At 39.5% G+C, this 14,386-nt stretch overlaps 1 protein-coding gene across 1 annotated transcript; it reads right to left on the reverse strand.

Moving 5' to 3' along the window:
• Positions 1-243: 243 nt before the first annotated feature.
• On the reverse strand, positions 244-13,687 carry LOC127453839 (mothers against decapentaplegic homolog 6-like). Its single transcript, XM_051720565.1, has 4 exons — positions 12,313-13,687; positions 9,105-9,161; positions 8,792-8,869; positions 244-1,022 (listed from the first exon to the last, which is right to left on the reverse strand). The coding sequence occupies exons 1-4, from the start codon at positions 12,992-12,994 to the stop codon at positions 481-483; spliced, it is 1,359 nt and encodes a 452-aa protein (XP_051576525.1). The 5' UTR covers positions 12,995-13,687; the 3' UTR covers positions 244-480.
• Positions 13,688-14,386: the final 699 nt, after the last annotated feature.

Consider the following 14,386-nt stretch of genomic DNA (forward strand, 5'->3'; position numbering starts at 1 on the left):
TTGTGTAATTAATCTTATTTACAAATAGTATTTTAAGCTTCAACTCAGTTGTTTAATTGCACTGAACCAAGAACTCTAAGAAAAATAATCAGGAGAACCAGTATTTCAAAAATACCTAATTATTAATTAGCCTATGAGACGTATCCTGTGGTTATTGAAGATATTACAATTATTTACTAAAACTAAGTTCAAAAGTAAACTCTTTAGTAAAAACGGCACATTATAACACACAGAAATCCAAAGTGCATTTCCTTTGTTTTTATTTCCTCTGTCCATCCATAAACACATTGCACCATACATAAATAATTATGCTGTAAAAATGACTCAGTATTTACAAGTATTCCATATAATACGTTTATATAAAAGTTTATATTAAATTTAGATAGATTACATTTGGGGTTGTGAGTGTATGTAGTGAGTGTGTGCAGGATGTGGTAAGAGTAAAGTATGTGTTTGCATTTGTTTGTGTGTGTGTGTATGCTATCTGTGTTTGTTGAGCAAAATCTCCAACCAGCACGGACATGATGTAATAAACTGTCTTGAGTAGCATGGTCCCCAGCCCTTGGCAAAACTGATCCTCACACTGTTTGGGTCATATGGCCCTTCAAGGTGTGCCAAATCCCTGGGATGTTGAATTTGGCATGACTTCTCATAGTCAAAAACCTTAATGGAGTAGCCTGGCATGACTCTCCTCACAGTCAAACTCAGGTAGGGCTGATGCTCCAGAGTAGGTGAATTCACAAAAATAGGGTGCTGACTACGATTGTAGGCCCAAACTCCATCTGGCTCTTTGCTGAGGAGGATGCCGTGTCCGATCTTGCCACGGGTGCGCTGGACGGAGGTGGAGCGAGGAGAGAGCGGGAGCAGGCCCAAGCATAAGCCTGTACCCTGAGGTAGGTCAAAGAAGATGCTAAGCGAGGCATCGTGCACTGGGTACAGACGGCCCACGCGTGTGCGAAGCTCCCAGTATGCCACGTTACACCAGTGATTCTGTGCCAGGGAGGAGGGAGACATATTCGCATCTGAGGAGAGAAAACACAATGAAAGAAACTTGAATTTCATTTAAGGACACCATAGCACAGAAAACACAGCAGAAAACTAGATTTTAAAGGGAAAGTTCACCCAAAAAGGAAATGTTGTTATCATTTGATAACTCTGATGTTGTTCTAAAACAATGACCATATCTCTTTTTCCATGGAACACAAAACATAATTTCAGGCAGAATGACAGCCTCAGGCCACTTCCATACTAATCAGCATGGCCTCAGTCACCATTCACTCTCACAGTATGGAAAAAAGCCCTCTCCAAGCTGCAATGAAAGTGAATGGAGACTGAGACTAACATACTGCACAGCATTTCCTTTTGTGTTCTACAGAAGAAAGAAAGTCATACATGTTTGGAACAACATGATGATGACCGAATTTTCATTGTTGGGTAAAGTATCCCTTTAACAGTTTTTTTTTTTCCACCTCAACAAATGAGTGTGTCTAGCTGCAGTATTTTTTATTTTATTTTTCACTTTGTTAGTAAAAGTTGAAAAAAACGTTTTTTTCTTAAGTCAGCACGAAAAATGCTATAAGATGTTGTGATAACTCCTTCATAATAAGCAATGTAAAAGAGTTTATTGTAGAGTAACATCAGAATGTGTAGTTCTGAAAGCCTCTACAGTCCCAAAAATAGTGTTCCTAAGTATTTCCGCACTTATTTCTACACTAACATGTTGTCATGACAAATAATGTCAATGTTTTGGGCACACCCATATTAGCTCTCTTATTCTTTTTAATATTACAGAGAGCACATTTATTGTCGAAATCTCCAATTCTATCAGAAGAGCATTTGAAACTGAAGAAGCAATGACCCCCACTAACAGGCCCAAATCTGTCATCTCTGACTCTAACACCCCCCACTCTTGCCCTAGCATTCCTCTCTCTGGGGCCCCCTCTCCCCCTCCGAGGGCCAGCATTCAGCTCTCTGACCACTCAGTGAAGGCCCGCGAACCCCTGACCCCCCAGCCGCTAGCCTATCCAGTCTGATTAACTCAAACACAGACTGATGGCATTATTTTGCTTCACAGGCTCTATTGAGAGAGAGGATCTAAAGCCCTGAGCCTGTGCCCCCATTCTGCTCAGTCTCAACCCTCTCTGGCCCAATCAGATTGCAGAGGACACACTGTTAATGAAGTAAGTTTTGTTTAAGGAGGGGTACAGAAATACACGATCGTTATCTCTGATTCTCCGGTCATAGACTTAGTGTGTGGTTCCAAATACACACAAATCAACACAGGCATGGGAAAGAGAAGAATAAGATAATTTCCACAGAAATTTCTAGATTTAAAATCAAAACGATGGAAAAACAATGCACAGACCTACAAAGAAAGCATCAGAAAAGGCAGCTGAGAATGTAAACGTCTTATATTTAACTTTCTCCATTATTTTAATCCTTCAAACTAATCTTGAACTAATCACAAGCAAATCACATACTTGCAAGTAAAATTCTGAAAACAATAGCGAAACTGTAATTGATTATAGTAAAGTTGCAGGAAATTTCACACTCTTCTTGAGTACTAATGTTGGCTTGATGATTTTTTTCAAAATCCCAAAACAAGTATCAAAATTTCTAACACTAACTCCTCCTAGAGCTGTCAAGCTACATCCACCAAACTTGGCAGACCTTCAGACTGTTCCGGAATAGTGTGCTGTGTCTTTCCTAACTTAACGAACTTACGTTTTTTTGCACAGCAGACAAAAAAAAATTTGATAAATCCCATAAACAATAATGGAATGTTCAAAAGGGCCAATGGAATGCTTGCTAATTCAAACTGCAACTGTCAAAAATGTAAAATGTAAACAAACCCACACTAGGCTTTTAATGTGTTAAGTTACTCTCTCTCTTTCTCTCTTTCTCTATCCTAACTATCTATCTGATGGTTTATCCAACCCAAGTCGTACATAATTTACGAGTTGGCTTTTTCGTATGGTCTCGCACGATGTTGTTTGCATAAACTCATATGACTTCATCACGTGCAAATTGCCAGAAGTCTAATGCGGAAGAAAGCGCGAGATCCGCACACGAGGCATTAAGGACAAACTTATTAATATTATGCCCTTACCCAAACACCTTATCTAAACTTAACCAATCAGTAGAGTGTGTAAACATGATAGGAAGCTTTTGTGTGTGACTGAAGCAAGAAACTGTCACGTATTAGATGGAAACGATGTTCAGCGACGTCATTGGCTGTAGAGAATATCATAGGAATTCAAACGAGTGCAGACGCACGATATCATACGAATTAGCCAAATTTAAAAAAGTCATATGAATCCTCACGATTCGCCGTGAGAGTGTGATGGTTTATCTGACCGTCTATATGACTATCTAGCTAGTTGGCTGTTTGTCTTACTGTAATGTCTGTACAATAATCTAACTTAAAACTTTTAAAACTAGTTCAAGCTTTCAGACAAGGCTTTGCCAAGCCAACATTAAAGTTTGTTATGAACAACTTTACCTATCTTGTTTTTAATGTTACTTATAAGCAATGTGTTGCATGCACAGTTGTTAGTGCCTGCTAAAGCATTATTGGTGCTTGTGTGCCTAATCCAACACCACAGAATTAGAGGGAGGAGGAGAGGATGGAGTCTTGTCTGTCCTGCTGTGCCAAATACTAGATCTCCCTCCACATATTAGACCCTTCCACTGTGCCAGTGAGAGGCTGAGGGAGCGTAGAGGGGTGATAATGAAAATGCCACAATGAGAACTGCCAGAGAACTTTAAATCATTTCCAAATTCTACAACAATAGCACTGCTCGAAATTGCTTGGTTCCAAAAATAAGCCAACTTTTCACGTGAATCTAAAGGAATATTCCAAAATAGCCCTTGAGTTTCATTTTTATTGTAATAAAACATAGTAGTCTGGCAGTAGTCAGCGCAAATCCTTATCTACAGTATGGTTGGGTAAGCATATCATGATTCTTTGAAGTACTTTTTTGCAAGTCATTTTGTAGCTCATTCATCTGAATGATGAACTTGTGGTGAGAGAATATACTGCATATTGATCCCTATCTAAGATGAAACTAACAGCCCATGTCAGGATGAGAAAGCAAAATGATTTGTTTCTGTCACAACACTGACGAGACACCGAGACAAATATCCATACAGTTCCTATAGATAGGAACACACACAAATCCCACATAAACACATTACATCAAATCAGCCAAAATTAATGAGAATTTAAACTTGAATGTGTGTTCCTCCAAAAACAGGAGCAAATAATTTTCCAACAATTTATAGAGTAATTCTTTGTCAACATCTGTAAAGAATCTCTGCAGAGATAGTCAGGATTTCATTAGTTAAATTGTGTGTTGGCCTGCGCTCTGTCAGGAAGAAGGAAAGCCACAGCGATGCCTGTAATTTAAAGCTTATTTTAAAATGTGACTGGCTGGCTGTGCCAGGGCCTGCATTGCAAAACTCAGCAGGAAGCAACAACATGAAAATAATGGAGGCAAGAACGTATGTGACACACCAAAATAGTATCTTGTTCCCCGTCTTCAGACTTCTAAATGCTCAGTAATCGCTGCAGTGCTGGGAGACACAGCAGATAAGAGAGCAGGAGGCTCTGAGTCCCCCAGTCAGTCTCATGACAAAACTGCCCATTGTTGCTCATTATCTAATTTACAGAGAGTTTCACCTCTGTGCTGAAACACTGGTAGATGATGTCTAAAAATTTTTAATCTATTTTCATACAGCACTTCTAGATATCTGCTGCACAATATTCAAAAATGGAAACTTGGAATCATCAGAAGGAAGTATAATCCATGTATTCAGCACAACAGAAAGAAATGCTATAAACAAGAGACAAAGAGAGCAAGTAACATGCTGTATGTCTGTCAGTCTCCAGACCCCCCAAAAAGCATTTGGCTTCATAATAGGACTAAATGAACAAGAGAAAGAAGGAAAGAGTATGACAAAACAAATGCCTGCTCTTAGGCAACATGTTTATAGTTTAAGAACCTTAAAACTATGAACATGTTGCCTAAGAGCAGGAATTTTTTTAAGAACCTTAAAATAAGCACTGAGACTTCTTATGTGTTCTGAGGTTTGTTAAGTATTTGCAGTAGAGAGAGGAATGCTTTGCTGACCAATGCTTACAGAAAACTAGGAATACATGGATAAGCCTTTAATAACCCACTGGACATGATATATTGACCACGTTTACATGCACTTAAAGGTGCAATATGTAACAATTTTCATGTAATATTTGCCTTTTTTATTTTGCCAATTTGTGAACGGCTTGTAATGCAACTCAAAAAATGAGCCCTTCCTGGACTTCCTAGGTTGCCTATTAAAGCCTGCAGACTGATTTACATGCGAAGGGAGCGGGTCGCTTTTGCCGGGAAAATCCAAAGGATGTGACGTTTATGTGCGCTCCCGAGAGCCTTGCCTCAGACAGTAATAGCTTCTCTTCCGTGTCAAAAGACAGTCTGCAACATTAGGTAACGTTATTTTAGAGATGGAATCGAGCAAACGTCCGGCTCCCAGTACAACACCGACTCCTACACAAACTCCGAGTAAGCCAAAAAAACGGAAATTCAACGATCTTCTCTTTATACTAAAAGTCAGGTAAACAGGATATATTTAAGCAAATATGCTGGTTTCTTGATCGTAGTACAACATATGACATACAAAACATACAATAGTGCAACATAACAGTGCAGTGCAACAGTAAACTGTCTGGTATAGTTCGTATGTAGCTGTATGTGTGTATCAGTATGCTATGTTAGCTGATAAGTAGTTTTAGTTTAGTCTCAAAGTTTGTAGTAAAACAATCATAACTGTGTCATTTTAATTATGCTACCTCATCTGTCAGCATGATGCCAGTGAATCACGTTGTCTCTTTGTAGTTACGTCATTGTTCTGGGCGATGCTCGCGTCATGGAGTGTGTGCACGAGCGTGACCACGAGCAACAGGTAGCTGGCTGCAGTTCACTTAACGGCCACAGAAGTCATTAATAACAAAGGTTACTGAATCTTACATACTGCACATTTAAGAAAACAGTTTATACCAGGGTTTTTGTAGAAAGCAGCATTCGGAAATGTCATGTAAACGAGAACGGCAATTTTCTTACGCCGTTTAAGGGATTAAGAGAAAGCGGTTGTCACACCCAGGTTTCTCTCGGAGAACGTGGCTTATGTGGTCATGTAAACACATAAGGGCCATTCTAACAGGTTTTTGAAGTGTGCACATGTGAACAGACCGGAGAACAAATGTCATAGGATGGAGCCCAACAATAAGCAAAAACAGTGGAAAGAATTCAACATTTCTGGGAGTACAGTGGGAAAATCACATACACTATAAACTATACCCATTTACACACACCAATGTAAAATATTGACAGTCACTCACTTTTGCAAATGCACTCACAAACTGGGGAAATTTTGGAGTTTTAAGTAGGAGGGAAACCCCACTATTGCAGGGCAATTCCACTGCATATCACAATGGAAAGTTAAGGAAACAAACACAGCAACAACTCTGGAATATCTTGAAATAAAGCAAAGTAACTGAGAATAAAATAGTGAAGTCTTCCTTGGATACCATGTTTGTTATTTACACAAGCATCGTGGGGAAATTACATTGCTGTGGAGAAAGCTGCTTACTGACCGAGCCGCATGTATATGGGCGTAAAAAGTACACCGCTTGTACAAAGCATGTAAACGGGAACGCTGCTTTCTCGCAATAAGCCGCTTTCTAGTGTCCATGAAAACGTAGTAATTGATTAGCAGCTCTCAACTGCATCCTTTTTGGGAAAGTTCACCCAAAAATTTACATTTACTTAACTCGTCATCATGTTCTCACCCTCATGTTGTTACAAACCTGTATGACTTTCTTTCGTCTGTGGAACATAAAAAAGAGATGTTAGGCAGAATGAAAGTCTCAGTCACCATTCACTTTCATTTTATGGAAAACAGACGCAATAAAAGTGAATGGTGACTGAGAACAACATACTGTCTAACATCTTTTATTGTGTTCCACGGATGAACACAATATTAGGGGAAGTAAATTATGACAGACTTTCCATTTTGGGGTGAACTATCCCTTTAAGTATAAAATTAATTATATTATTATATCAAGCATTGGGTCTTAGTAGTTACTGAATACCGTGGCGGGCCGTGCATTTTAAGTCTAGGCCTTCAGTATAATACATGTCATTAAGAAAACACAGTTTCGCAATGAATAAGACACCCTATGCCTTTGGGCATCATACATTATGTCGCAACTAGTAATACCAATTGACATTTTAAAACGCACGCACGAAAGTCAGAACTTGAAACAACACAGCCTAATTTTAACTGCAGTATGACTGTTTTGTGAAATGAACGTCTCCCGAACAGACATTCGAAAATCATAATTTTTCATATGAATCTACCAAGGAGGTCTATAATACCTGGAAAATCAATCTAATAATATTTGCGATTTAAATGTTGCTTGCAATAAATTTCGTTTTGTCAGGGTACACAGTTACGCTGCGTTCCATTCAAGTTGAATGAGGGATATTCCTACCTGATATCTCTGACGATAAATGCATTCCATTCCCCGATATTCGGAAGATGACGTTTAAGGAAACAAAACTGCAACGCTCCCGTTAGCTTAGCAGGGGTTTGACTCTCCTTAGAGATGTCTGCTAGCAACCCAACTGATAAACAATCCTGCAGCGCTAGCATTTGTGCTTCAGGTGTATGATTACTAAAAGATTATAATGTTTTATACACCTGTTTCTGCAGGCGTTTGTTAAACAACCTTTAATATCATGTAATGTGGAAACGAACTCGATATTACTTAATAAAGTGAATGTTTATCACTTACTTTGTATATCTCCCTGAGTGTGGACATGTTTGTGTGACATCATGCCCCTGCATCTCGGCGAAATCAGAGTTAACAATTTCTGCATGAGCCTACAAGTTGTAATTCTGACTTCAAGATGCATTCCACTGCACTTTTCCTAGTAGGAAGTTGTAAAATCCGACTTTCAGAGTCGAATGGAACGCAACACTACTTTTCAAAACTTGCTCCGACACTGAATGCTCAACCAGCCTAATTTACTTGAAGTGAAAATCAGTCCTCCTTTCCTGTTTAATAAATTAAGCAATCACATAATCATGCAGAACATCTCAGGTTTTTAAATCCATAAGGATCTCTTTCTCAACAGCAATACCAGAAGTGATGACAGCCGACTCGTCAGCAAGATCTTGCGCTCTTCGCTTTCAAATTACGTACATCACTTAAAGCGTGATTGCGTCACTTAAGGCCAGCTAGAAGGCCTCGACCGGGACATATCCTAAAGATCACACCCACCAAGAACAAATAAATCGATCTGATTGGCTGATGAATCTGACAATCTGACATTAGTTGCGCATTCATTTGCACTGTTGAGGGATTCTGCAGAAATTCTGAAGGCCTGACGGGGTGGAGCTCAGACTCACGTGCTGCTTCGGCTAACGAGCTTGGCTTTGGGCATGCGATTTGTGAAACAGTTGTCACACTTTGCTTGTAAGCATCAAGGAATAAATTCTGACTTGATAAACTTTTCATTTTTCTCTATTTGTTTGTAGATTAATCAAGAGTGGAAAGTGATTAAAAATACATAGGAAAAAAGGTGATTGAGAATGAAAGGATGAAAAATATGTATTTATTTGGCATTTTAGGCCAGCAGAGAAGGCTTTGCTGGCCCTGAGAATTCGCCACTGACTGAATGTACTTATTCCACTTATAATGCACTAATTTGCTGAAGATTTCACCAACCTAAATAGTCCTGCGACATGCCACTGAGTGAACATGTGGCCTCAGTTTCTGTGTAAGGCAGTATCAGGAAGGAAGAGTCTGCAAGAAAGAGAAAGATGAAAATGTTTAACTTTTTTCCATTTAACTGCAGTTAAAGAACATGACATGCAGGCTCACAGATGACACAAAAGGTTTTAGAAAGGGACTGTCAGGATAAAACAGTGATTAAACAAAAGGATTAAACATCATACTTCACATCAAGGGAGGTACATTTTTTAGAAGCAGTACAAATCAACAGATGCTTACTTAAACTGAAGAAAACTGTATTACTTACTCAGCGGCTTGTTTTCTGATAAGGGAGAGAGATGGGAGTAAGGAGGAGGCGGCGTGTCTGAAAATAGAGAGACTTGGGTCACAACCTTGTTTTTTTGAATGAGCATCCCTCTAAACTGAACACATCTCTGACTATCCATGCCTATCTGACCATTTGACCAGACATTCAGTTGAAGTCAGAAGTTTATTTTAGCCAAATACATTTAAACTCAGTTTTTCACAATTCCTGACATTTAATCATAGAAATCATTCCCTGTCTTAGGTCAGTCAGGATCACTACTTTATTTTAAGAATGTGAAATGTCAGAATAATAGTAGAGAGAATGATTTATGTAATCTTTTATTTATTTAATCACATTCGCAGTCGGTCAGAAGTTTACATACACTTTGTTAGTATTTGGTAGCATTGCCTTTAAATTGTTTAACTTGCATCAAATGTTTTGCGTAGCCTTCCACAAGCTTCTCAAAATAAGTTGCTGGAATTTTGGCCGATTCCTCAAGACAGAACTGGTGTAACTGAGTCAGGTTTATAGGTCTCCTTGCTCTCACATGCTTTTTCAGTTCTGCCCACAAATTTTCTATCAGATTGAGGTCAGGGCTTTGTGATGGCCACTCCAATACCTTGACTTTGTTGTCCTTAAGCCATTTTGCCACAACTTTGGAGGTACGCTTGGGGTCATTGTCCATTTGGAAGAACCATTTGCGACCGAGCTTTAACTTCCTGGCTGATGTCTTGAGATGTTGCTTCAATATATCCACATAATTTTCCTTCCTCATGATGCCATCTATTTTGTGAAGTGCACCAGTCTCTCTCTGCAGCAAAGCACCCCCACAACATGATGCTGCCACCCCCGTGCTTCACAGTTGGGATGGTGTTCTTCGGCTTGCAAGCCTCACCCTTTTTCCTCCAAACATAACGATGGTCATTATGGCCAAACAGTTCAATTTTTATTTCATTAGACCAGAGGACAATTCTCCAAAAAGTAAGATATTTGTCCCCATGTGCACTTGCAAACTGTAGTCTGGCTTTTTTAATGGCGGTTTTGGAGCAGTACCTTCTACCTGGCTGAGCAGCTTTTCAGGTTATATCGATATAGGACTCATTTACTGTGGATATAGATACATGTATACCTGTTTCCTCCAGCATCTTCACAAGGTCCTTTGCTGTTGTTCTGGGATTGATTTGCACTTTTTGCACCAAACTACGTTCATCTCTAGGAGACAGAATGCGTCTCCTTCCTGAGCGGTATGATGGCTGCGTGGTCCCATGGTGTTTATACTTGTGTACTACTGTTTGTACAATTTCTTTGGAAATTGCTCCCAAGGATGATCCAGACTTGTGGAGATCCACAATTTTTTTTCTGGGGTTTTTCTTGGCTGATTTCTTTTGATTTTCCCATGATGTCAACCAAAGAGGCACTGAGTTAAGAGTTAGCCCTTAAAATACATACACAGGTACACCTCCAATTCAGTACACCTCCTATCAGAAGCTAATTGGCTAACTGTCTAAAGGCTTGACATCATTTTCTGGAATTTTCCAAGCTGCTTAAAAGGCACAGTTAACTTGTAAACTTCTGACCCACTGGAATTGTGATATAGTCAATTAAAAGTGAAACAATCTGTCTGTAAACAATTGTTGGAAAAATTACTCATGTCATGCACAAAGTAGATGTCCTAAACGACTAATGTTAAATCTGTGGAGTGGTTAAAAAAATGAGTTTTAATTACTTCAACCTAAGTGTATGTAAACTTTTGACTTCAACTGTATACCTGTAGATCTTATACTGAGACAGTTTCTCTGGCATTTTTACAACAAATAAGAATGTTCCCAGTGTGGTATAGAAATCATTTGTCAAGCATGCATGGAATCCAATCAAAATTGTCCTGTTCACATGATTACGCAACACATTTTGCTGAAACTGTGAATAGGTTCTTTACAGAAAACACAAAGACTAAGGAGAAATTCATTATGTTAAAAGCTACATTAGTAAATTAAATGAAGACTTTCCAAATTTTTTAGTTTTATGGTTTGCTGTCACTAAACCAGGCTCATCTCATCCTCACAGTGGGGAAAATGTTCAAAAACAGTAGAGAACAACAGCCTTCTATTATTTTTGGAAAGACAGGACATTATTAACTTAAAAACACAAATTGTACAATCAATTCTGTTCATAACCTGGAGTTGTTCATATGAACACAATGTCAGGGTAGTGTTCTTGTGAATAGGGAGGGAGCTGAGAAATTGAGAATCCCAGTGGGACACTCGTTGGGATTTCCACTTCCTGAACAGGAGTATCACTGTCCAACTCCCCTCCCTATCATTAAGTAAATTCACCCACGCTTCAAGTCAAATCACATGTATACCAGTACAAAGGACTTCATTTTGTTGGTTACTTGGTGCAGCTAAGAAACAATAGTGTGCTTCAATTACACAGCAAACAACAATCAAGAACCTTTATGCTTCAATCATAACCGTCACCGTAAATGAAGACAGTAATCCTGTAGGTTAAAGGAATATTCCGGGTTCAAAACAAGTTAAACTCAATTGGCAGCATTTGTTGCATAATGTTGATTACTACACAAATTAATTTAGTCCTGTCCCTCCTTTTCTTTAAAAAAAAGCAAAAATCTGGGTTAAAGTGAGGCACTTACAATGGAAGTGAATGGAGCCAATCTGTAAATGTTAAAATACTCACTGTTTCAAAAGTATATCCACAAGATGTAAACAATATGAGATATGATTTTAGTGTGACAACATCACTTACTAACCTTTTCTGTGTAAAGTTAGTGCCGATTTAACAACTTCGTTGCCATAATGATGTAATGTCAACAAATCCTAAAACGACTGCAAAAATTATGATTTAAACAACTTTACAGTTCAAGTAATACATGAGTTTTAAAAGAAGAATTAATGTAAGTGCTTTTATAAAATTAAAAGCTTCAGATTTCTGCCTTTAAACCCTCCAAAAATTGGCCTCATTCACTTCCATTGTAAGTGCCTCACAGTAACCTCAATTTTTGCTTTTTTTTAAAGGAAAGGATTGACGAGTCAAAATATTTTTTTGTGGTATTCAACATTATGCCACAAATGCTGTCGATTGAACTTGACTTTTATTGAACCCAGAAAATTCCTTGAAACTTAGATGAATAAGTAACATTTCACTGAAAGCCTTAGGGGCCGTTCACACCGAACAACATACTTTTCCTTACCATCCTTAACTGGTCCACAGAGGCGACTGTAATGATAGGGGTTGCAGCAGCTGAGTGTCTGGTTCTCTTCTGCTTTGAAGCTCTGACAATGACAGAGTGGTTTGAGCAGAGAGGAGAGCCGCAGGTCGGGCCAGCGGAACAGCCTACACAGCAGGTACTGTGGAGACACCAGCTGACCTCCAACCCGCACCTCAGTCTGTGATGCCAGAACACATCCACTCGGCATCCCACCTTGAGACTCCACTGCCTCCAGTAAAACATCCAGAGATTTCTCTTTCAACCTTTTCAGAAACGCATAAGTGCACTTCTTCAGCTCTTGCTCGGTCACGGCACCACTTTTCCGTTCCTTGGCACAGTTGTTGTGGTTTCTATGGTCCACACGACAAGTACGTCTGTTACCGCTAGGGAAGTCTTTAAACAAACAGCATGTCACCGTCCTGCCCTCGCTCAGGGGGATTCCACGCCGCTCATGGTCAACAAGTACCCCCGGCTCCCCATTTTTCTCTACAAGTCTGCTGCAAAAGGCCCCAGTGGTTCCCGGTGTGTATTCCGTTCTGGGGATTTTCTCCGGGTTGCTGTCACTCCAGTCGTCCGGACCTCCATCGCCCCACTCTTTACCTGCGGTAAGCAAACGGCTTCTCCAAAGTCGCCGAACCAGACCCGTGCGTCTCGTCCTGAACATACGACAGTTTAAGCAGTTTTCATCCGTTTTTTCCCTATGTTTGGTCAGACCCGTGGAGACTCCGAACCCTCCTGCGCTCTCTGTCCGACATCAATGATCTGTGCTTACATGCACAGAGGCGCAGAGCCTGAGCAAAGCCCAACATTAGACTCCGGGGCTACAATGTATCAACACTGATGACTGCAATGGCAATAATGCACTATGTAAGAAGCAGTGCATCAAGTTTGCAAACATTCCCCGTCAGCATGCGAAACTTTATTAATCGGCTTACTGTTGAACAACGCGAAATGCGCAATATTCAAAAACAAAAAAGCTTTTCGCATGTAGTCTCCGAAACAGACCTTTTGTGCAGCTCAACTCGTTTTTCCCCTCTAACAAACCCTCTGCAGCAGTTTAATGACGCTGAGCACATGAATGGATCTCCGTATAATCCTTGTATTCACATTCCACTCGCTTCTCGCGAAAGAAAATGATTGTGTTGCGACGGAAAAGTGATCATTCCGAGTGGATAGACGGACGTGGTATGACTTGAGGTTTCCGCTCCTTTAGTTGCGTGTTTCAGTCGAGATTAATGGGATTCTCCGATGGTTTCTTTCGCCGTTTCACTCTCTTTCTTCTTCAGACACACACACACACACACACACACACACACACACACACACACACACACACACACACACACACACACACACACACACACACACGGGGCCCCTGAGGAGAGCAGTGGAGCCATTGGTTGATTCCCATCATGTGCTCGTCTAGACACTTTGGCGGCTGCGAGCTGCGTTGATTGTTGCGCAAACACAGTATCAAGTTTCTGAACTCTTAAAGGAGCAACATGTACCTCTATGTTGCGCTTAGCGGTATTTAGGGGCACAGTCGGTGTTCAGGTTAATAAAACTGGAGCATGCATGCATTAAAAATGACTACAGAATTCATTAACAAAAGATTCTTCATACAAGACAAATTACATCTTTTCTGATAAACATTTTTCAAATTATTATTATTATTTCTTAAATTAACCTTACAGGCAGCACCAAACTACATCAGTCCTGATGGATCTCCTTAAGCCACTAATAAACTTATAATATATTGATGGCACTTTATACTTACATTTGCCATTAACAAACATATTCTGTAGGGAGACCTAATTATTAACAGATTAGTAGCTAGTTCATCAACATTTAAATCTTTCAAATAAAGCTTTCATGACATTCATAACTACATTAAAGTATTTTCAGTTTTAACTGTTTATTAACTGTTGTATAATGCAATAATGCTTAATGGGTCATTCATGAAAGTTATACAATGTTTTTTTTTTTTGTTGTTGTTTGTTTTGTTTTTTCTCCCAATTTGGAATGCCCAATTCCCACTACTTAGTAGGTCCTCGTG

Source organism: Myxocyprinus asiaticus, chromosome 2 (assembly GCF_019703515.2).
Source record: "Myxocyprinus asiaticus isolate MX2 ecotype Aquarium Trade chromosome 2, UBuf_Myxa_2, whole genome shotgun sequence".
In the NCBI taxonomy this organism is placed as follows: Eukaryota; Metazoa; Chordata; class Actinopteri; order Cypriniformes; family Catostomidae; genus Myxocyprinus; species Myxocyprinus asiaticus.

Bases quoted from the DNA above. Each gene is read 5' to 3' on its own strand.
- LOC127453839 (XM_051720565.1), bottom strand. From the start codon at position 12,994: ATGTTCAGGACGAGACGCACGGGTCTGGTTCGGCGACTTTGGAGAAGC. The intron at 8,870-9,104 runs GTAAGTAATACA...TCTTTCTTGCAG, and splicing joins ATCAGAAAACAAGCCGCTGA to ACTCTTCCTTCCTGATACTG. The intron at 1,023-8,791 runs GTTGGTGAAATC...TTCTCTCCTCAG, and splicing joins CATGTCGCAGGACTATTTAG to ATGCGAATATGTCTCCCTCC.